Genomic DNA, 25,394 nt, shown 5'->3' with positions numbered 1-25,394 from the left:
TACCTTCAAGTCTTTGTTAACCACAAACAGGACGACTGGAGTGAATGGCTGCAGTGGGCAGCATTCGCTCACAACAATTGCCAACACTCTGCAACAGGCTTTTCTCCCATCAAAGTAGTCTACAGACGAGATGGGGAAATTCACCCAACCATGGTGAGGCAGTCGGAAACACCATCGGTAACTGACTTCATCGAAAGCCTCCAGAGAGTACACAAGCAAGCGGAAGACTCTTTGAATAAAGCCGCCGAAGTTATGAGAAAGGCTTACGACAAACACACTTGCCCTGCACAGGAGTACCAACCAGGAGATAAAGTCTGGTTGGACTCAACCAACCTTCACCTTCCCCGACCGGCAAAAAAGCTAGGTGACAAATGCGTTGGCCCCTTTGAAATAATTTCCAAGAAGGGGCCCTCCGCATATGAGCTGAAGCTGCCACCAGGATGGAGGATCCACAACAAGTTCAACGAACGATACCTAACTCCGTAAGTCCCCCCGGAGTTTTCCAACCAGGAAAAACCTCTGCCATCCGAGCCAGAACTCGTGGAGGGTGAAGAAGAATATGAAGTAGAAGAACTACTTCAGGACCACAACCATATCATCGGCCGAGGACACAGCCAGAGGACCATAACAGAATACTTGGTCAAATGGAAGGGATACCCAGTGGAGGAAGCTACTTGGGTCAAGAGGAGCAATCTCGCCAATGCTGAAGAACTCGTCAAGGAATACAAGAACAAGGAAAACCACGTACAGGATCACAATTTGCAACACTTGAAAAACGAAGGAGGATGCATAACCATATCATCTCCTGGCTCTTCAGCAACTGAGAGCTCAACACCCTTTCCATGTTAGCGACCAATTACACAAACAAGATCAAACAACTAAGCATGACTCGCACTTCGGTCAGGCGCTTTATGTTGTCCACAGGTTTGGGTGCAGGGAGCTTCCGCTTAGTTTAGCGAGAGTGAGTTCAGACTAGGTTATCGGGTGAATAAACTTTAGTTCAAGACTGAGGTTTAAGACCTGCAGTCGAGCTACTTAAATACAGTTTGGGTCGTGCTAAATATACTACAAGTGTCTGCAACGGTGCGGTAAACGTACTGAACCCTCATGGTAGAATGTGATCAAGTTCGGAAAGTTAGCATAGCGAGATTATGAGGAAACCGATAAGATAAGATAGAGCATGAAATCGTAATATTACCCCCCTGTTAAGGCAGTCGTCCCGACTGCAATGTGTTCTGGTTTTGGTAGGTGTGCACTTAATAGGGATTCTGGGTTTGGTCTAATGAGGTATTCCTTTATTGCTTGCACCAGAGGATGGTCGACCTTGGATTCGGTTACTGACTCCGTTTCGGACCAAGAATCAGATTCGTCTCCTTTCTCCCACCAGTCTTGAGGGGGGCGAGTGATGAAAGATACTTGTTCATATTCTTCAATCGCCTCGCGTGCATTGTCTAACTCCTGTTCGTCTACCCAGGAATTTTCCTCTCGCGGATATCCTTTCCATTTGATAAGGTATTCCGTCTTGGTGTGGCATTTGCGTCCTCTTCCTACGGTTCGTTCTCTTCAGTCCACAATCTCCTCCACTTCATATTGTTCTTGCCCGTCAATAAGATCTGGTGGTGGAGGTAAAGGCTGTATTTGGATTGGGAACTCCGGCGGGTGATACGGGGTAAGTAGGTTTTCATTGAAACGGTCATGGATTTTCCAGGAGGGGGGAAGGCGTAATTTGTATGCAGAGGCGCCATGTTTGGATATTACTTCAAATGGCCCGACTCGCTTGTCTCCCAGTTTTTTCATTGGTCGGGGGAGGTGCAAGTTGGTGGAGTCCAACCATACCTTGTCTCCTGGTTGGTATTCCACCGCTGGTCATTGATGTTTGTCGTATTGTCGCTTCATGGTCTCAGCTGCTTTTTCCAAGGCTTTGGCGGTCTGCTCGTGCACCTTCTGTATGTCTGCCACAAATTCCCTGGCTGCTGGATTTGTTCCTTCCTTTATCATGAGAGGTGCGAGATGAGGTTTTTGCCCATGATTGATTTCGAAAGGGGAATATCCGGTAGCTGAATGCTTTCGGTTATTGTGCTGGAAGGCTGCAAGCGGTAGCCATTCACTCCAATCGTTCTGCCGGTGGTTGATAAAGATTCGGAGGTATTTTTCAATCTCCTGATTTGCCCTTTCTGTTTGTCCATCGGTCTGCGGATGGTAGGCCATGGATGGGTTTCCTTGTATATGAAGCATCTCATATAGTTCTTTCATGAATTTGGACACGAACTGTGGCCCTCTGTCAGATATCACCTTTTGTGGCATCCCATGCTTCGCCCATATGTGATCTCTAAGGATTTTGGCCCACCCTGCCGAAGTTAACTCGGTAGAGCATGGTATCGGGATTACTTCCTTGGAGAAGTGGTCTACAATCATGAGGATAGTGTTATACCCGTTTGAGTCTGGTAATTTGCCTATCATGTCGACTGTAATGTGTTCCCATGGTCGAGAGGGTACTGCGTGAGGGTGTAGAGGTGCCCTCTTCCTTTGAGTGTTGGTTTTCGTGCGTTGACAGGCTTCGCACCCCTTTACATATCTTTCCACATCCTGCTTCAGTTTCGGCCACCAGTAGTCGCGTTGGACGAGCTCCTTGGTTTTTTTGATGCCCGGGTGTCCAGCCGTAATGTGGTCATGGTGAATGGCGATGAGTTCCCCTCGTAGCTTGGCATCTCGGGGAATGTACAGTCGTTCATCATAATACATCAGGCCTTCCTTTTGAGTGACTCCTCTGGGATGATGAAGGGACGCCTCTATTCCTTTGTTCCACCTGGTTATGTCTCGCAGCGCGGCCCATATCTTCCTATGTATCTCCTCTTCTTTGGGCATGAGGAGGGCTCGGAACATTTCCGGTTTTAGTACTATCATTTCATCGTTGTCGTCTCCTCCTTGATCATGGTCTGCCCTTCAGGATAACAAATCTGCCTTTTTGTTTGCTGTCCCTGGTTTGTGATGCAGTGTGAAGTGGTATTCCGTGAGCTCTGTTACCCATCGAGCTTGGCGGCAATTGAGCTTCTGAGGTTTTCGGAAATATTGTAGATTTTGGTGATCTGTCCATACCTCAAAGTCTTGGCTTGCTCCCATGAGGTAATGTCTCCAGTCTTCCAGAGCAAGCATAATGGCTAGGAGTTCCTTGTCATATATCTCATAGTTCCGCTCTGTGATGGTTAGGGCCTTGGACAGAAACGCCACTGGTCTCCACTTCCCTTCTTGCTCCTGGGATAGAACTGCTCCTATGGCTCCTTCGCTTGCGTCTGCTTCTACCCGGTATTTCCCGGTTCAGGTAGGTATTGCAAGTACAACTTCCTCCGCCAGTTTCCTTTTGATCTCCTGGAATGCCTCCTCTTGTGACTTTCCCCACGTCCATTCTGCCTTCCCCGTGAGCTGAGTTAGGGGTCACACGTGCTTGCTGTAATCGCGGATGAACCTTCAGTAAAAGTTGGTGAACCCCAGGAACAATTGTAGTTCTCGCTTCTTGGTGGGCTGGGGCCACTCTGTAATTCCTTTAACTTTTACGGGGTCCATGCGGATAGAACCTTGGCTAACAATTACTCCGAGGTATTTGGTTTCTTGTACCTCGAATTCGCATTTTTCTGCTTTTAGGAAGAGGTTATTTGCTCGCAGGATGGTTAGGACTTCGCGTACGATGGCGCAATGTTTGTCTTTGTCCTTGGTGCAGATCAGGATGTCATCTAGGTACACGGTGACATCCCCTTGTGCGATCTGCTCCTTGAACAAGTCGTTCATCATCCATTGAAAAGTGGCTGGTGAATTGGTGAGTCCAAAGAACATTACCATGGGTTCGAATAGTCCCCAGCTTGTTCGGAATGCAGCCTTCCACTCATCTCCCTTCTTGATTTGCACATTATTGTATCCCCATCTCACATCCAGTTTTGTGAAATATTTGGCATCTTTGAGTTGATCCATCAATTCCCCAATAAGAGGGAGGGGGTAGCGATTTTTGATGGTCATTTCATTTAGCTTTCGATAATCTTGTACGGGTCGAAGCTTCCCATCCTTCTTTTTGACAAAAAAGAATGGTGACGCCATTGGGGACTTGGAGGGTCTGATCCTTCCTGATTCTAGGTTTTTGTCAAGGAACTTGTCCAGTTCTTCCTGCTCCGTCGGGTTAAGGGGGTAGACTTTACAGTCTAGGCTGGCGTTTGCGTTAGGGACTAGTTCAATTGCATGGTCCCATGGCTTTCTTGGTGGCAGCTCATCAAAGTTTTCCTTTGCGAACACGTCTCGGAATTCCCGGCACGACTCCGGTACTATTTCCTCGAACATCTTTGCTTCCTTGGCTTGGTTGGCTTTGGCGGCTAGTTCATTTGCCTTGCTTCCCATGGCTCGAACGTGAAGGGCTTCCTCGAAATCGATGATTAGAATGGTGTCCCCTTCTTCTACTTCCTCCCCCCAGTGTTGCTCAGGATCTTCGTCTGGTAATAGGAACGGTATTTTGCGACACGAACAGCGTACTAGTGATACGGCTCCCGTTTTCCAGTCAATGATTGGGTTGTGTCGCTTGAGCCAATCGTGTCCTAGGAACATGGGTACATTTCCTAAGTCTATGACTGCGAGGTCGATCTTTTCGTGGTGATCCCCGATGGTCATTCGGAGTTCTACTATTTCCTCTATGTCCCCTCCCTTGTTCTGACTTCCGTCAGCATTGTAGACAGCTTGCGCTTTAGGGAGCTTTATCGTGTTGAGGTGATGTTCTTGTATGAATGACCGGTTTATGCAACTCCCTGTGCAGCCGCTGTCCACCAGGGCGTCTACTGCCCATACTTGACTAGTGTCCAGGGTTTCGAGTTGTACTCTGATATTGACGCTCCTTCCCTTTCCTCCTCGAATGTATTGCGGGGAAATGCGTAACTCCTCCATGTTTTGTAAGCACTGCTCTTGTTGTCTGTAGGTTTCTTTTGGGGAGCCGATGAGGTCTAGGACAAGATCCTCATCTACTTCTATAAGGCGCCTGGGGTGTACCCACATTCGGAGTGTGGCGATTTTTCCTTCCATAGTCTTTTCTTGCCTCATCTTCCATCTTACCCACTCCACACTGTGGGGTTTAAGCCATCCTTTGTCCCTCTTGCCTTGAGGCTTTGTTGGTAACTGTAGTCATCTTCCTCATTGGGCACTTCTTCGATAGAAACGGTGTTTTTATTGGAATTAGGAGAATCACATAATGGTCCCACCGACCCGCCCACCGAGGAACACAAGCCCTCAGTGCCATTATGTGTTAGCGATGAGGGAGGGAGATGCACCGTTATTATTGGGATGGGGTCCCCATTCGTCTGGACTGTTCTTTGCGGGGCAGCGGTTTTGTTGCTGGGGATTCGTGTTCCCTCTTGCGGCTCTGTTCCACGGTGAGGGCAGCTGGTCACTCGTGGCTGGCACATACATTCCGCCCCCAAGTGGGGTTCTTCACTGCTCACCTTGGGCTTGGCCACTCTTCCTCTGTTCCCCGCGCCATCATCTGCCCTCGACGGAGTGAGGTTGATCCCGAATGTCCCGCCACCTTGCACAGCATTAGCTGCTTGTGCTTTCGCACTGGTGGCCAAGGATCTTGGATGGGGTTCTTCTTCGAGCATGGTGGTAATCCCCTGTACACTGTTCTTTTTATGCAACTGAGTAATTTCATTTTGTGAATGCGTGAACATGTGATCATTGCCTCAAGGTACTACATGCAGTACATTAGTCCGACCTGCGGGTTTTTGTGATGCACCACTAAATGAAATTAGGTCCTTTGCCGATGCGCATTTGTTGCTTACGCCGCCGGCTCTTCTTTTACCTCCTCGATCTTCGATGTGGAGGCTTCTGTTTCTTCATCCTTCAATACTTGTTGATACATGGCCCTAACCTCTGCTCGGGAGAACTTGGGTTGGTGCTTGATGAGCCAAGTGCTTTCGTCCTTCGGGCACTTGTTGTCCTGCTTTCAGTGTCCCTTGTGACCACAGCGAAAGCATCTGCCTTCTTTTCACAGCCTGTCAATCTCCATGGGTTGTCCCTGTCCCCCATACGTCATTCCTGTTCCGGTCTTCTTGTCGGTCTGGGAGTTTCCGGTTTTTCCCTTTCCCTGCTGTCCCTGATTTGTGTTGCTCCTTCCTGCATCCTCTGCTAATCCAACCTGGTAGTTATAGTCCATTTGTTCCACCCGGTATTTCCATTCCGCATAGGTGCATGGTAGCGCGGTTCCTGTAGCGTGTATGGCAGTTTTCACGTTTCTTCGGATGGCGGGTTTTAGAATTTCGATCATGTAGTCCTCGTTGTTTCGCTTCTTTGCTTCTCGGGCTAACCTTTCGAAGTCCCGGAAGAATTCCTTTGCTGATTTGTATGTGTTTTGGCATAGGCGTTTGAACTCCTGTAGCTTGAGTTCCACCTCCGTGTCGGTTCGGAATTGATCTTCTACGAGTTGTTTGAATACATGATATGCCAGATATCGCAGGTGGTCACAGGTGGGGTCATAGTAGTCATCCCTGGCATCATTCCACCAGTGTAAGGCTTTGTCCGTGAATCTGAATGTGCAGAACACGACTCTGTTCAGGCTTTGTCCATGCGCGTTCATAGTGAACTGCTGTGGGAATACCGCAAAGTAGTCTTCACATTGATTGAAGAACCTGTCCACATTGTTCGAAGCCCCTCTGAACTTGTCTGGGGGTTCGGCTAGTTGGGGCTTCACCTGTCCCCACGGGTTGGTGTTTGCCGTTCCAACTAGGAATGGTGGTGGTGTGGCCAGTGGTTGTACCGGGTCTGCAGGAATAGGGATTGCTGTGGGTCTTGGTAGCAATCGTAGTGCTGGGTTATGATGCAGTGATAATGGTCTTTGCGGTGCGGGTGCTGGAACCACGGGGATTGCTGCTGCTGCTGCGCCCGTGCTTCCTGGGGTTCCTGCTGCCACGAATAGCTGGCTAGGGTCGACGTACCCTGTTCTCTTGAGAATGGCTAGGTGGCTTAGGTCCACCGTTTCTCCACTTGACGTCTCGGATGGTTTGGGCACTTCATACCGTTCTCCCGGGTCTGCGTAGTCATCTGGATGTACTTGGTTCCACAGGAGATTGGTATGGAAGATGGTTTCTCAATATAGCACCTGTCCTCTGATGTGACTATTTCTGTTGTTCTGGAAGTATCGGCCTTGCGGTGTCCCGTTCCACGAGATTTCCCGTGGTAATTTCTTTTCTGTCCAATGAAGCATTTCCAAATAAGTCATATTTTCAAGCTCGGCCTCAGTAGGCTCCCGAGCTAGATCCTTCCACGAATTCTGGGACAATGTCCTCATCTCCATACTCTCCTGCCCAGTGTTGCCGCTCCAAATCGAAGGCGGCCCTATTCCAGGGTTCTCGTAGATTTCGCCTTCTTCTAAGTCCGATTGGTCGGACTCGTTCGAAAGGCTCTGTGCTTCCTGTAATGACTCGGTTCCAGTTTCTGATGATTCAGGCCCACTCATTGACCCTGAGAATGACCTGATCGAAATCGGGCCTTCTGGGTCGATCCCATACCCAGGGTGCGATGAAAGGGACTGGGGCTGTGAGGGGATGTTCGGCAGCGAGGGGGTAGATGGCGTACGGGACGATGGATGATGGGGGCTCAATTCCTTGGTACATGAGCCAGGCATCGGCGTAGTCCTGTATTTGTCTGCATACATCGCAGCTGGTGTCGGCGTCGTACGTGGGCTCGCATTGGTCGAGCTCGGTAATTGCTTCTCCGCTCCTGTCGTTGATGATGATCGGGGTGTTTGGACGTGTGACAAGATTGAGGTAGCTCCCTTCATCATCTGAGGAGTCCTCCCTGGCGTAGTGGTTTCCCCAGGTCTCTCCTCTTGAGTCCAGCCTTGGAGGGGACCAATCGTTGTCTGGGCCTGGGAGGTTGTGGCCATGGTCGTCTTCCTCTGTATTGCTGCTTTCCTCATCTGAACTGCCTCCAGTTCCATCTTCAGCTGCTCTTCTTTCTCCCAGATGATATCTAAGCCCTCTTTGATAGAGGCGTCTCCCGTAGGAATCATATCCAGGGTTGGCGGCCGAGTTCTCGGTTGAAGTGGGGGAAGGAGCGTTCCAGGGGTCACTTCTTTCGCTTTCCCCTTCGCTTTCCTCCTCAGTAATGGGAGAGAGAACACGCTCGTCCATCCCCCTTTCGTAGATTCTTCGCTCTTCTTCTTCTTCAATGACTGGGCCTCTTTGTGCGGGCCATCCTTCCATTTCGGAGCTGGTGTCTGAGTCGGAGTCTTCTGTGATGAAGTCGTCATCTTGGATGAATATGAAGTGGTAGGTGACGTCCCCATCTGTTCTGGGGAAGTATTCAGGGGGGGGGGGGGTGTCTCCGCTCGTCTAGCCTCCTGGTTGGGGGCTTCGACGGGGATAGTTTCTTCGGAGACTTGCTCCTGCCTTCGTCCATATTCGTATCCATACAGGAGGGTGAGGTAGGCTATGGCAATGAAGCCTTGGAGTCCTATGAGGTCGGTGACGGCTTGTTCGATAGGGTTCATTCGTTACTGTTCGTCAACGTGGTGGTTGATGAAGAGTAAGAAAGTCTTGAACTAATTGTTAGTGACCGATTACACAAACAAGATCAAACAACTAAGCGTGACTCGCACTTCGGTCAGGTGCTTTATGTTGTCCGCAGGTTTGGGTGCAGGGAGCTTCCGCTTAGTTTAGCGAGAGTGAGTTCAGACTAGGTTATCGGGTGAATAAACTTTAGTTCAAGACTGAGGTTTAAGACCTGCAGTCGAGCTACTTAAATACAGTTTGGGTCGTGCTAAATATACTACAAGTGTCTGCAACGGTGCGGTAAACGTACTGAACCCTCATGGTAGAATGTGATCAAGTTCGGAAAGTTAGCATAGCGAGATTATGAGGAAACCGATAAGATAAGATAGAGCATGAAATCATAATATTCCAATTGCCAACAGGAATCATACCGATCCATTATCCTTTGACGAGCAGGGCTTTTATTCATCGGACACGGATGAAGATGTCTTTGAAGACGAGTGTTCCATGTCTCCTCTAACGACTCAGACCGACCCCAGCTTCGTCCAAGAAGAACGGGGCATGTCTGCTTGGGAACAAACCAGGGACTACAAATGGGATATGGAATCTACTAACTCCCTCAACTCAGGGAGTGAGTACGTCTAAAGGACTGTCAGGACGACAGTCTTAGTCGGGGGGTATTATTATGACTTTACCCCTATTTTCCTTATCTTATCTTATCCTTATCCCTCGGAACCCTGGACCTGCCTATCTTATCTCTCAGACCCATGATATTCTGCTAGCACATTCCTTACCTGTTTACCTGGTTGCTGTCACCCCAGTTCACAGCTGCCACACCCCAGATGACCAATGACCCGCATGCACCATCATGCTTCTTAGTAGTTGGACAAGAGTCGACTGCCAGTCGAGGGCGGTCTACAGGATGCAGCCTATTCAGATGGAGTCCCATGCAGATGCAGGTGATATGTGCTCTTTACTCTCATTCATCGGGAGTACACTTCTTTTAGTGTCCTCACTCCTCATTCACTAAACGATGCGCTTCTCACTGCACGTGCCCTTGTAGATACTATTCTTAGTACAAGTCTAACATGTATTTAAGCTAGCCTATGCTGTGGCCTTAGACCCCAGCTTCGGCTAAGGTTATATACTCCTAACTCTTACAGGCTCCTTGCTTTCGCTATAAAGTGATGCCTAACTTCTCGCAATCAACCAACACCTCTCTAACACTGAATCACTGAATGTGAGTGACAGGATAGAGATCAGCCTTGGAGTAGATTCGAGTTAGTGTTTAACACAAAGTACATTGAAGCTAGTGCACTGAAGTAGATGTGTGCAGCATTGTCTTGGTGTTGTAACAGCCTTAGTAAAGTGGGTGGAAAGGTCATGATATTAAGTCTTTTACTGTGGAATAGGTATTTTAGCTGTAGCATTATATTAAGTGACACTTGATGCTGATGTCAGTGATGGCTGTGCTAGGCAATCAATGATGGTCCTATATCCATGAGATCTGCAATCAGGTGCCTGGCAGCATTAATGAAGTGGTGCTTATTGATGTGGAATACAAGCTGGAAAGGATGTTTGGCAGTAAAAGTGAGTATTGCCATGACTGTAATCATTGACTTAGTGAAAGTCTGCTAAGTGGACAGGGCATTTATTATAGTACAAAATCCATGAATTCTGAGCATACAGAGCCTTGAGGCTCATCATTGCCACTGGTGGCCTGCTCTTGTCCTGCTATCCCAATCCACCTCTCCCACCTCCCTGCAGCCCTCGTGCACATCCTTCTTCTACAGAGACCTTCTCCATATCCTCCAATAGCCCTCCATCACAGTATAATCATCCTTGACCCCGTTGTCATCACTGTCATCCTGCACATTATTGTCTTCATGGTGGTTGTGTTTGTGCTTCGTGGTGTCTCCAGCTCAGAGATTTGGGCTGATATTGAATCTGTTGATGTATTCTAGGTCTTCATGGGTACACATGTCATGAATGCAAGTGATTTGCTTTGATGTCAGTGCAGGGGATGTGTGGGCCAATTGGAATGAGGATCAGGGTTGAATTTGAGCTGTGGGGGGGAAATTGGCAGGCATTGTCATCATCAATGGTAGTAGTGTTGGTTTCATCATTGTTGGGTGGTTCATATATGGTGCTGCCCTCATTTGAGGGCTTGCATGGTGGGCCAGTCAAGGATGTATGCTATCTGGGGCTCTTGGAGCACCTAGACACACTGAAAAGACCTAAATAAAAGTTAGAGGTAATAAACTAAATGGAACATACCTTTACTACAAAAATACAGCACTACATGAATGCTATGTGAGCATGAAGGCAAGACAACATGGTGATAAGGAGACAAAAAAGAAGTTGCACAGCCACTCAATCACTGTATGGTTGTATAGTCTGGGGTGATCAAGCAAGTGGAATGCACCCTCAGAATACATCTTCTACTTGCACAAGCCTCTCTGAGTCACTGAAAACAGTCAAGAATTGTATATGTATATGTATTTTATAGTTCATCCAAACATCATTAGTCCCTGTAAAGTAGTTTTCCTTAGGACATGCACCTCATTTTTTCATTTTTAATGCATGTTATAGGTTTGTAGAACTCCATGCAGTCTGCATGAGTATACAAATGCTTGGATACATAAGTACACATATGCAATGACACAAAATAGTCCTCTGATCCAGCCTGATCCACTTGCATCTTCCTCATTATTGACTTTGGTAGCTGTAATGAGCATGCCAACAGAAACCTGACTTCCACTCAACCCAACAAGCCACAGCCCAGAAACCTATGGATTCCAGTTCCCACTTTCTATTTCATATTCCATTTCATATTCTTTTATATTTCACTTCTCCATTACAATTTATCAATAGCCTGACATTGGTAGCAAATATGTCATCGGACCCCATCGGCTACCAACTGGTAGAATACATCCTCCAACAACCCTAGAATGTAGACCACTCCGAGTAGGAACTAGATCAGACTTCTAACTAGTATATAAGCCTTAGAATTACACTGTAGATACTCAGTTTGAATATCAACTTGGTTCAGCCCAATCTCTCTCTGACTCAGTCAACTCTTGTCCTCCAATCTGTGGAACTCCGATCCGGTGGACTTATCTCCCAATCCTTCCCTATCATTCCTTGGACTTCCATCCATACCCATCTTAGGGCTTCAGCTCAGGGGTGACATTGCTAATAACTTTGCCTATGCCCAATGCATCTCACAGCATTCTGCTACATGCACTTACTGCTGCAATCTTATTGGCATGATCCTAACAGTATATTGGAACTCAAACCCTTGAGTCGAAATTTTCATCTAAATCATGTCTTCTACCTTCATCCTTCCTCCAGAAACCAACCGCAACTCCACAGCCAACAACTGAACCTATACCATGAAGGATATACCTGCCTCTGCCTCAAAGGAGGGTCTGCTTTCCTTTGGAGTGGATTCTGTCCTGTCCCAATGCTCCTGTAGGGAAACCTACTTGCACAGTGGCTTCATGGCTCGCCAATCTGATGCTAACCAATCGCCTAACCCCTTCCTAGCTCAGCAAACAGAATCCAATGGCTGGGGCGAGTGTCAAAGTGACCCCCCATGGAATCCAACTATGTCTTTGTTCAATGATATCCAAGGTCATGATGACAGGGAATTCCCCCCTCATACACCAATGAATGGCCATGGACACCCATCAGGAAATCCTGGCAGTGGCCCACCCAATCCTGGTGGTCCTGGAGGAGGACCTAACAACAATCCTGGTAACAATCCTAACCCTCCCAATAACAATGCCCAGATCCTCATTCAACTCATGAATGTCCTCCACAGCGTCTCTGATGCTGTCAATGGCAATCGACAACATGCTGTACGCACCAAGGTCAAGGAACCAGATACCTTCAATGGTTTAGACTCCCAAAAACTCAAAGCCTTCATTGTCTCCCTCCAGTTAAACTTCAACGACTGTCCTGATGCATTCTGATCGGACACGGCCAAAGTCAACTATGCCATCTCCTTCCTTTCCAGTGTCGCACTCAACTGGTTTGAATCAGATATCCTCCACCCTAATCACCACAACCCTCCTGCCTGGGCATACTCTTATGCTGCCTTCCTTTCAGAACTCCGAACCAACTTTGGCCCCTTCGATGCCATCAGAGATGCCAAAGATGAACTCGAAAACCTTTGCATGCATGACAGAGACCGCATCATGAAGTATATTGTCAAATTCAATCAGTATGCTGCCATTATTGGCTACAGTGACAACTCCTTTCATCACACCTTTTATCGTGGCCTTTGCTCCCACATCAAGGATGATATAGCTCACCACGGGAAACCCAATAATCTCCATGATATGCGGAATCTTGCTCAAGAGCTCAATGCTTGCTACTGGACTTGGAAAGCCGAAATCTCCTGAGAAAATCGCAGTAACCCATCTTCCTCTTCCAGCAATGGCAACAAGGTGAAGGGTTCTAACTCTTCATCTCCCAACTCCAACTCCGTGAGCCAAAAGTCCTCCCATTTGGGCTCCATGGGATCATCTTCATCTTCCCCCAACAACTCTTCCTCTTCCACCCCTAAGCCCTACACTGACAAGCTAGGCAAAGATGGCCGTCTTACTCAAGAAGAAAAGGACCGCTGTCGGAAGAACAACCTCTGCATGTTCTGTGGAGGTAAGCAAAAAACTGAGGACTGTAACAAGCGCAAGGCTGCAGCCTCTGCTTGAGGTCATGCTGCTGCTGTGTCTTCTACTCCTGAACCCTCTGCCTCTGTTGAACCAGTTCCATCAGAATTGGAAAACTAGAGAGCAACCCTGTATCCTCTGCACTAGGACAGGATTGCGTTGACTGTCACAGTGCACTGGAGATCGTAACCCTCAATGCTGCTGCTCTTTCCAATCATTCCCTAACTGTTTCTCTCTCATCTGAAGTCAGCTCCAAATTGGAGTCTGATGGTTCACCCATTTCAACTATCTTTTGTTTTCTCACACTCATTGATTCTGGCTCTAGCCACTGCTTTGTTGATTCGAAGTATGTTGAGGATCACAATCTCCTTACCAAATCCATCCCCCCTGTCCAACTTCAGCTTCTTGATGGCTCCATCAGATCTCACATCTCCCAATCTATTTCCTTCCCAATCTGTTTCCCTTCCAGAGACATCCTTCCTATTGACTTCTATGTCACTCATCTAGATTCATCTTGTAATGTTGTTCTGGGATACAACTGGCTCTCCTGCTACAATCTGTTGATTGACAGTAAAGCACAGTATCACTTTCTGTTCACCATTATCAGTTGTTTCCTCTTCAAGTGCTTCCGTGGCTGCCGACACACATGTGCCAGTCCGCTTGGACTCTTCCAGTCCAATTCCACTATCCCAATCCTCACCTCCCATCCCAAAATTGAGACCCCGACAGGCTCTGCCACCTTACGAACCTATCTATTCCTACCCTACCATTCCTTCCTTTGGTGCTTCGGCCACCCCCAAGATATCTATTATTTCGGCTGCCACTTTTGCCCAAGCTTGTGCAGAAGAAGGGGCCCAACAATTCACATTACAACCTTCTATGCCTAGTGTTAGTGGCAAGTCTACCTCCGCAGCCCCCACTGACTTATTCGACGTCCCACTGGAGTACCATGAATTTGCTGATGTATTCAGTGACTCCCTTTCTGAAAAACTCCCTGAGCATTGCCCCTATGACCTCAAGATCAATATTGAGGAAGGTTCCACTCCTCTGCTCGGTCCTATCTATTCCCTTTCCGAATCTGAACTAAAAGCCTTACGCGAGTTTATTGACAATAATGTCCATAATGGTTTTATCACTCCTTCCTGCTCTCCACATGGAGCTCTGGTACTGTTTGTCAAGAAGAAAACTGGTGAACTTAGACTCTGTGTAGATTATCATGGACTTGATAAAATCTCTAAAAAATACCATTACCCTCTGCCCCTCATTTCTGACCTCCTCGATTCCACACATTCCACTTGTCTCTACACCAAGCTAGACCTTTGATATGCCTACCATCTCATCCACATAGCCGAGGGTGATGAATGGAAAACTGCTTTTTGGACTGGCTACGGCTCCTTTGAATGGCATGTCATGCCATTTAGACTCATCAACGCTCCCGTGGCTTTCCAATGCTTTGTCAATGACATCTTTTCTGATATGCTTGATGTATCTGTGGTTGTATACCTTGATGACATCCTTATCTACTCCGACAATCCTGAAGATCACCAAAAACATGTATGTGAAGTCCTTTGCAGACTCTGAGCCAATGGCCTCTACTGCAAGGGTTCCAAATGTGAATTCCATCGGGACTCTGTCGAATATCTTGGTTACATCCTCTCACCCGAAGGCCTATGCATGTCCAAAGACAAGGTCAAAGCTATTACTGACTGGCCAGTTCCACAGAAGGTCAAGGATATCCAATCCTTCCTTGGCTTTGCTAATTTCTACTGCCGTTTTATTCATGAGTACAGTGAGATCATCCTGCCCTTAACACAACTCACTCACAAAGGAACTCTGTGGAAATTCGATGACGAATGCCTATCTGCTTTCAATGAGTTAAAGCAGGCTTTTACTCATGCCCCTATCCTTACCTACTGGCTTCCTGACCGTCAACTGGTCATGGAAACCAACGCGTCCGACTATGCTATTGCTGCCACCCTATCCATTTACCTTGAGGATGGTGAGATCCATCCAATATCATTCTTGTCCTGGAGTCTCCACGGTGCTGAACTCAACTATGATATGCATGATAAAGAGCTTCTAGCCATCTTTGAAGCCTTCAAATATTGGCATCATTACCTCAAAGGCTCTGCAGAGGCCATTGACATCATTACAGACCACAAGAACCTTGAGTATTTCTCTACTACCAAGATCCTTACTTGATGTCAAGTGTGCTGGTCCGAATTCCTTTCGCAATTCAACCTCGTTATTCAGTTCCGACTGGGTAAACTTGGTGGGAAACTGGATGCCCTTACTAGACGATGGGACGTCTACCCTAAAGAGGGGGATAGTCAATATGCTCAAGTCAATCCTCACAATTTCTGACCTGTTTTCACTCAAGAACAACTCTCCGCTTCACTCCACGCTACATTCCTTGAAGGTCCTGTCTTACATGCTAGTGCTATCATGGACATCAACAAGCTCCACTCTGATATCAAGAATGCACAGCCGTCAGATTCCGCTGCCACCAAAGGCCTTCGACTTGCATCTGCCCCTTCCAACTCCTCTCGGTGGTCCATGGATGAATCAGGACTACTACATCTTGACAGTCATATTTATGTCCTGGACTCTGATGATCTCTGTCTTTGTGTTCTCCAAAACAATCACGACCACATCTTAGCAGGTCACTTTGGTCAAAATCGGACTCTTGAACTTGTCCAATGGAATTATATCTGGCCACAAATGCATGAATATGTTCGCCACTACGTTAAATCTTGCACTACCTGTGGACATAACAAAACACCTAGACACTGCCCTTTTGGCTTACTCAAACCTTTGCCAGTCCCAGAACACCCATGGGATTCCATTTCTATGGATTTCATTGAACAACTACCGGATTCCAATGGATTCACTGCTATCCTTGTAGTGGTCGACCACGCAAGTAAGCAAGCAATTTTTATCTCTACTCATGACACCATCAACTCTGAGGGGCTTGCCCGGTTATTCATTACCCATGTGTTCGCTAAGCATGGTGTTCCCAACCATATAACATCCGACTGCGGCTCTGAATTTGTCTCCCAGTTCACTCGCACTCTTGCCAAAGCTTTGGATAGGGAGCTTCACTTCACTTCCGGATACCACCTGGAGGCCAACGGACAAACTGAACGTGTTAATAAAACTCTGGAACAGTACATCTGTTGAAGAGGCTCTGTGCATGCCAAGCTCAAAATGCAATAGTGTAGATACACTAAACACAACCACTCTCACTCACACACACACAAAATCTCAGTAGTTCTGGGGAGATGTGTGATACAAGCACACAATAACAATAGAATTAAAAGATCTCTTGCACTTGTCAAGATATAATAGTGCGTTAGCTTAAAAGAATTCTCTAAGTCCAAATACTTTTAGGACAGGAGGTGAGCGATATGTATCGCTCAGCCTCAAGGCAAAAGTAATGCTCTGCAAGCCCACAAACGTTCCACAAGAATGTACGACTCTCAAATGATGTTGCACGCAACACACAGGTGGCCACAACCCATCAAACAAACTAAACACGACTTAAAGCCTCATGCTCTAAGCAGAAACACTTCAGAAACCTTTCATATATCCACAGGGTTCAAACCTATATGATCCAGAGACACAGAAACACAGAAACATGTCCACAAGCCACAGGGTTTGAACCTATGCTACTTGGGAATAAACCAAAAACCCTCAAAGAGTATTGACAAGCCAAAGGGTTCGAACCTCTGCCACTTGCAACAACTCAGAATTCACAAACACATTCCGCAAACACAAATGCACATTCAAGTTATCACAATACAATATTTCTCTGAGTTGAGCACAATCAATTACTGTCCAGAATCAAGCTAGGTGTCACGTGTGAGCAAGGCATGCCTCACGACCTCTCAAGTGTTTCAAAATAATTCTGGATCCAATAATATTCTCTCACTTGAAGCTACAAACACAAGTCCTTTGGTTGCACACTAGGCTCTCTGCTTTGTGTCACAACTGTGGGGGTCTGAAAGCTTGCTACCTACTTCTAATTACTGTGCTTTTATCTACAGCTAATTATATAAATAGAAATATCAAAAATAGATACGCTCCACCCCAGAGTCATTTCCTCTCTGTAACACATCAACCGCATGGTCACTAATTAATATTCTGAGTCAATCATCCGAGTTAGTGCTCAGTAACATGCTGCTCATTCCACTTGGCAAGGTCTAGAGTTGCCACATCATGTGGAATATTTCTCCTAATTGGCTCCTTGTTTTTAATTCCTCTGCTGCATACATCACTAGCAAGCCGGTATTTTTATTTGGTTGCTGCACCACCTTTTTCTTAGTTCACTATTTCATTCTGGGTACAGGGTTTCTCTCGTGTTGGCCAAAATCCTCTCAGGAGGCTCGGACTGGGTGGTCCTCGGTTCTGAATGACGTCTCTCAGTGATTGCCGGATTGGCAGGGTTCATGCATCATAGATCAATGTTGCATGAAGCTCTGTAAATATATTATCTTTTCAGTGTATTTTATTTGAGTGAGACGCTGCTGAGGGATGCATAGGGTGTGAGTCAGGGCACTGAGACTCCACACTTAAATGACACCAGTGTGCCACTCTAAGTCTAAGCCATGTGCTCCACTCAGATTATTTTATTATATGCTGCTTCTGCCTTAACAGGTGTTGCTCCATGCCGGGTATGCATTCTAATATTACTTAGTGGATTGACACATGTTTGGATTCACAGGATTCGCAAAATTACACGTATGAATGTGTTGCATGCGTGTCACCATATCTACTGCTCCTACCAACAAGACAATTGGGATACCTTACTACCCATTGCCGAGTTTACCTACAACAATGCTCCCAATGCTTCCACCGGAATCTCCCCATTCTTCGCTAACAAAGGCTATCATCCCAATATCACTGTACATCCTGAATGCGACATCACCTCCACTCAGGCCTGTGACTTAATCATTAACCTTGACAAGCTCCACCAATTCCTTCGAGATGAAATCACTTATGCTCAGTCCTGTTACAAATTCCAAGCAGACAAGCGATGGTCTCCAGCTCCTGACTTCAAAGTAGGTGACAAGGTCTACCTCAGCTCCAAACATATCAGAACTACTCGCCCTACTGCGAAATTTGCTGAAAAATTCCTAGGACCATTTGATATCATTGCTCAGCCAGGATCCCATTCCTTCACTCTCAAACTCCCGTCAGACCTCCGCTTCATTCACCCTATGTTCCATGTCTCCCAACTTGAACCCATAGAGACCAATACTATCCCTAATCATACCCAACCTCCACCACCTCCAGTTGAAGTCAATGGTGAAGAACAGTACGAGATCTCTCAAATCCTCGACTCCAAACTCAACTGTCAGTTCTGCTGTCCACTCCTATACCAAGTCCAATGGTTGGGTTATGAAGGTACTGATGAAGAGTTTGCCTGGATCCCCACTACAGAATTCTCTGCAGATGAATACATTGAAGATTTCCACCATTGTTACCCAGACAAACCAGGACTGCTATCCAAAATCACCATGCGCAAAGCCTCTCTTAAACCCTCACCCACTACCTCTTGACCTACCCATAACTTATCAGCTCCCTACGGTCCCTGCTCCTTGAATTTCAAATCAAATCCTGGAAAACTATTGCAAATTACCTTCCTAATTGAGAATGGAACCCATTGGATGCTTAGTTCTTGCTTTCCTTATTTCTCTCTCATTCACTCAAGCATACAAGCCAGGATATATATATATTTATGCCCATCGGGGCCCACGCTTTCAAAATCCATGTACAAGACAAGATCCAAAAAATATATACAAGTCCAAGAAGGGTGCCTAGGATTCCATGCACACCAACTCTCCCATGACCACATCCTCATCCATCTTATCTTCCCCTCCATCTTCCTTCTCTTCATTGCTCATGGCGATCAACTCCAACTCATCCAATGCCAGAATTCTGATGGCACCCACGCCAGGACACATCTCTTCCCTCTTTTCCTCAGCATCCACTTCTCCCTCAGAATCCTCTACTAAAAACTCCTCCATGTCCTCGAGATACTTCTTCCACAACACCCATTCAATCCGATGGCCTCCAAGGGCATAAAACTTTGCCCTTGTATCTAAAAAATGGTCACGATGCTCAATGGCCAACCAAAGGCTGTCCTCCCCAAGACACTCATACCAGACCTCCATGTTTGCCAGCTCAAAGGGATCCTCAGGATCGAGGGACTTTGTGCCCATAACTTGGGCATTCCAGACATGGGTGACATCCTTGTCCAGGTGCATCCGCATTATGATCCATAGGGCTTCCGAGTTAATGTTCTTGAGGTCCTCAAGCTTGACCTTAGATGCTGCCCATTCCTCCCTAAACTCCTCATCAATGAAATCCGACGGCCATTCTGGAGCATCACCTTCATGAAAATCATTGACCAAGTCATTGACACAGCTTCCAAGGAAATCCACCTTTCCCTCTACCCTCTCCAAGTCTTCTGGAAATCGTCCATCTTGTTGCAGAGTTTTTGTAGGAGGTCCAAGACCTCACTAGACCCTGCAGATCCTGAGCCATCACCTTGGGGAAACATGCACTTGCTTTTCTTTAATTTGCACCATTCACAAGTATGCCTGTGGCAAATGAAACATTTTACGTCGTCCACTTTACAACATCCACAATGCTCTATACACCATCAGCAAAATAGCCAGAACCTGCAGAAGAACCTACCATTATCCTTATATTCCTCATCATCTGCCTGCATCTCAGGCTCAGTCTTCAACTTCTTCAACAGCCTCCCAGATGGCCCTGCGACTTCCTCCTCTCCACTCAATACCACCACACTGGACTTGACCTTCTTTTTCTTTGAATTCCCTGCAGCCTCCAAATCTGTTGCCTTGCCCTTACCCTTCCTATCCTTCCTCTGCTTTACCAACTTTTTCAACGCCTTCCCCATCAGGTCCTTCTCCTGCTTGTCATCTCCATTGGACCCACTACCAACCTTGCTCCCCTCATTCCCATCTACCCTCTCCTTCTCCTTCTCCGCCTCTGTGGCCCGCCTTTCTTCTAAGGCCCTTGCCTCCTCTTCCAACCTCCACTGCTCCATGGCAGCAGCCTCTGCCTTCACCTTAGCCTCTGTCTCCTCTTGCCATTTCTTCTCTGCAGCCTCCTGCTCCTCCCTCTCCTTCCTTGCTTTAGCCTCTGCAACCTTCCTTTCCTGTGCCAACTTTTTCTCTCACTGTTCTAACTCCAGAGCCCGCCTCTTTTCCTCCTTTTGCTTCTGCACCTTCCAGGCCTCATGGGCCTCTGCGGCATCCTCCCTAGCCTTCTCTGCAGCATCCTGCTCATCATAAAAGGCCTCTAGGTCTTCAGGCCAAATATCTTTGGGTGTCGAGGCAGGTTCATATGGTTCAGGAGTCATGGAAGCGTGGTATTCAATGGTGGACGACATTGGCCAACGACGAGGACAAAACTCAGAAAATGGAAGAAATGGTGGTGGTAGAAAGCTAAGAGGTGAAAAGCCACATGACCAACCTGAAAAAATTCCATGCAATCACACTCGGCCATCAGGATCTGCATCCTTGAGGGCAAGAATGCTAAGAGGGGGATACTGTAATGAGCATGCTGATGGAAACCTGACTTCCACTCAACCCAACAAGCCACAGCCCAGAAACCTATGGATTCCAGTTCCCACTTTCTATTTCATATTCTATTTCATATTCTTTTATATTTCACTTCTCCATTACAATTTATCAATAGCCTGACATTGGTAGCAAATATGTCATTGGACCCCATCGGCTACCAACCAGTAGAAGACATCCTCTGACAACCTTAGAATGTAGACCACTCTGAGTAGGAACTAGATCAGACTCCTAACTAGTATATAAGCCTCAGAATTACACTGTAGATACTCAGTTTGAATATCAACTTGATTCAGCCCAATCTCTCTCTCTGACTCTAAGTCACACTCTCGTTCTCCAGTCCACAGAACTCTGATCCGTTGGACTTATCTCTTACCTCATCTCTGCCACTCTGTGGACTTCCGTCCGTATCCATCTTAGGGCTTTGGCTCAGGGGTGACATTGCTAATAGCTTTGTCTATGCCCAATGCATCCCATGGCATTCCGCTATATGCACTTACTGCTGCAATTCTATTGGCATGATCCTAACAGAAACATACAAAACCCTTTAAGCATTGGCAAGGGCATCTTCAGTGACCATGACAGGTGATGGTGATGGTGACGAAAGTACTAAATAAAATGAGAGATAACAAGAGGACAACCCCTGTGTATGACACAGAGGTGGAGTGAAAGAGAGGGTAAGGAAGAGAGGAAAATGGATTGGAGTCAGTTTAAATATTCCTAGATGTTCAACATGATGTAAAAAGAGAAGAGAAAACATAAGAAGTTTCCATGGTCATGAGAAGCCGATGATGCTACATGACTCAGGACTTCTTTCCACATGAAAAGAAGCTGCCACGGTAACCAGGACCCATTGGAATCTATGGGAACCCACATGCACAGACCATGGAAGGTCCAAAGCTTAGTGAAGGGGATATGACATGCATGCAACACATGCATATATGTAATTTTGCAAATTCTATGAGTTCAAGCATGTGTCAACCCACTAAGTAATATTAGAATGCATACCCGGCATGGAGCAACACCTGTTAAGGCAGAAGCAGCATATAATAAAATAATCTGAGTGGAGCACATGGCTTAGACTTAGAGTGGCACACTGGTGTCATTTAAGTGTGGAGTCTCAGTGCCCTGACTCACACCCTATGCATCCCTCAGCAGCGTCTCACTCAAATAAAATACACTGAAAAGATAATATATTTACAGAGCTTCATGCAACATTGATCTATGATGCATGAACCCTGCCAATCCGGCAATCACTGAGAGACGTCATTCAGAACCGAGGACCACCCAGTCCGAGCCTCCTGAGAGGATTTTGGCCAACACGAGAGAAACCCTGTACCCAGAATGAAATAGTGAACTAAGAAAAAGGTGGTGCAGCAACCAAATAAAAATACCGGCTTGCTAGTGATGTATGCAGCAGAGGAATTAAAAACAAGGAGCCAATTAGGAGAAATATTCCACATGATGTGGCAACTCTAGACCTTGCCAAGTGGAATGAGCAGCATGTTACTGAGCACTAACTCGGATGATTGACTCAGAATATTAATTAGTGACCATGCGGTTGATGTGTTACAGAGAGGAAATGACTCTGGGGTGGAGCGTATCTATTTTTGATATTTCTATTTATATAATTAGCTGTAGATAAAAGCACAGTAATTAGAAGTAGGTAGCAAGCTTTCAGACCCCCACAGTTGTGACACAAAGCAGAGAGCCTAGTGTGCAACCAAAGGACTTGTGTTTGTAGCTTCAAGTGAGAGAATATTATTGGATCCAGAATTATTTTGAAACACTTGAGAGGTCGTGAGGCATGCCTTGCTCACACGTGACACCTAGCTTGATTCTGGACAGTAATTGATTGTGCTCAACTCAGAGAAATATTGTATTGTGATAACTTGAATGTGCATTTGTGTTTGCGGAATGTGTTTGTGAATTCTGAGTTGTTGCAAGTGGCAGAGGTTCGAACCCTTTGGCTTGTCAATACTCTTTGAGGGTTTTTGGTTTATTCCCAAGTAGCATAGGTTCAAACCCTGTGGCTTGTGGACATGTTTCTGTGTTTCTGTGTCTCTGGATCATATAGGTTTGAACCCTGTGGATATATGAAAGGTTTCTGAAGTGTTTCTGCTTAGAGCATGAGGCTTTAAGTCGTGTTTAGATTGTTTGATGGGTTGTGGCCACCTGTGTGTTGCAGTGCAACATTCATTTGAGGGTCGTACATTCTTGTGGAACTGTTTGTGGGCTTGCAGAGCATTACTTTTGCCTTGAGGCTGAGCGATACATATCGCTCACCTCCTGTCCTAAAAGTATTTGGACTTAGAGAATTCTTTTAAGCTAACGCACTATTATATCTTGACAAGTGCAAGAGATCTTTTAATTCTATTGTTATTGTGTGCTTGTATCAGCACATCTCCTCAGAACTACTGAGATTTTGTGTGTGTGTGAGTGAGAGTGGTTGTGTTTAGTGTTTCTATGCTATTGCATTTTGAGCTTGGCACGCACAGAGCCTCTTCAGCAGGTTTAACAGCTTTATCCTCCAGATGTTGGAGACACTGCAAATGAATGTTATCCAGTAATGATGACCTTCAGGAGTTGCTACTGATAGCAGGCCTTTCACATCACTGTACACAAGTTCTAGTACATGATGTTTGTGAGTCTTAGAAGAGGTTCAGAGAATGTTATGATGGTGCTGCTTTCCAGCTAAGCAAGGAGGGCAGATTGGGTCATGTGTAGGACCAGAAGCACACTTCATGCCTCTTACAGCATTTTTAGTTCACATGGTCTGAATAGTATCCCAGTTTTTATGACAGCAACATCTATGCCATAGAGTCTCATCCATCAGGCAGGTGCTTGCTGAGCTGGTGTTTGCTGATACCATAGTAGTTGGAGAGGACAGAGTGTGTGCATTGACATAGCCAACATTGTTCTCATTCACAGTAGCAGTAAATTGAATTTTGTCACCTTGACTGAATGTAACCATGGGACCAATGATACACATCTCAAAGCCCTTGCTGCAGGTGAGATAATAAGGAGACAATAGATTATTCCACAGTTCAGGTACATGTAGAACATTGTGGAGCTCAACTTCGTCTGCATTCTCCCCCTCAACCTCTAGCTTGAACACTACTGATTCCACTCCTGCAGAATAAATGATGGTATTGTCCATGAGATGAATAGAAACAACATGCAGGGAGTATATGTGAAACCAATGATGGTGGGGAGTCATATGATGAGACATGCCTGTATCAGTATTCCAATGAGAAACAGTAGGTGAGGAAAGATCAGTACTTGCAAGGCTGGCAGTTTCTTCCTTCATCTCAGCCATATTCCTCTTTTCTGCTTTTCCACTTCCTCCATGGCAGTGTTTCCCACTGGTGTGCTCTCCTGCTTTGTCAGCAACTCACTTGCAATCATGAGCGAGGGAAAACTTTTTGGTCATGCATTTCTCTTTGGTATGGTTGTCATGAAGACACCAGGTGCAGGTAATTTTGGTGGTAGATGGAGCTGAAGTATGTGGTGGAGTGATGGTGGTAGCCTTGAGAGTGAGAGAGGAGGGAGGATCACTACCATGGAGCTTTTCATTGTTCTCCTGATCATGGAAGGCAGTCTATATACTGTCAAGGGTGAGCTTTTCTGAGAGGAGGAAAAGTGATGTGACAAAATTGTTGTACTCAGGGCATGATAGGGCATGGATCAAGGCCATACACTGGAGCTCCTCATTGAGCTGAGTCAGGCTGAAATGGGATGGGTGAAGATTCTGAATCTTGGTCATAGATCTGGTCACATGAGAGTAGAGATTGGTGAGGCTTTTGTTGTCTTCTTGTAATGAGCATGCTGATGGAAGTCTGACTTCCACTCAATCCAACAAACCACAGCCTGGAAACCTATGGATTCCAGTTCCCACTTTCTATTTCATATTCCATTTCATATTCTTTTATATCTCACTTCTACATTACAATTTATCAATAGCCTGACATTGGTAGCAAATATATCATTGGACCCCATCAGCTACCGACTGGTAGAATACATCCCCTGACAACCCTAGAATGTAGACCACTCTGAGTAGGAACTAGATCAGACTCCTAACTAGTATATAAGCCTCAGAATTACACTGTAGATACTCAGTTTGAATATCAACTTGATTCAGCCCAATCTCTCTCTCTGACTCTAAGTCACACTCTCGTTCTCCAGTCCACAGAACTCTGATCCGTTGGACTTATCTCTTACCTCATCTCTGCCACTCTGTGGACTTCCGTCCGTATCCATCTTAGGGCTTTGGCTCAGGGGTGACATTGCTAATAGCTTTGCCTATGCCTGACACATCCCATGGCATTCCGCTATGTGCACTTACTGCCACAATCCTATTGGCATGATCCTAACACTTCTTTCCAGATGCTGAAGAACGTGTCATAAGTGATGAACCTTGTGATCAGTTTTCACTGCTGATGAGTTGCTTTCAACTTGTCCCACATGCCTTCCAGATCTCCTTTGCTATGGAAGTCCTCTATGTGGGCCTTTTGCAAAGGTTCGAGGCATAAGTAGATGATGCCAGCTGCAGTATCAAGAGTCTTGCACCAGTCCTGCCAATCCTTGATTTC

General features: G+C 46.3%; 1 protein-coding gene across 1 annotated transcript; it reads right to left on the bottom strand.

Annotated features, from left to right (window-relative positions):
* Nucleotides 1–24,433: 24,433 nt before the first annotated feature.
* Nucleotides 24,434–24,619, bottom strand: EV420DRAFT_1215084 (uncharacterized protein; the record flags this gene model as incomplete). Its single annotated transcript, XM_060466392.1, has 1 exon — nucleotides 24,434–24,619. A coding segment is annotated over one exon (186 nt), but the record flags the coding sequence as incomplete, so codon positions are not given.
* Nucleotides 24,620–25,394: the final 775 nt, after the last annotated feature.

The sequence above is a fragment of the Desarmillaria tabescens genome (assembly GCF_030435595.1).
Source record: "Desarmillaria tabescens strain CCBAS 213 chromosome Unknown EV420scaffold_144, whole genome shotgun sequence".
Taxonomy (NCBI): Eukaryota; Fungi; Basidiomycota; class Agaricomycetes; order Agaricales; family Physalacriaceae; genus Desarmillaria; species Desarmillaria tabescens.
Note: the sequence above shows the minus strand (reverse complement) of the source record. Positions and strands in the feature narration are given on the sequence as shown.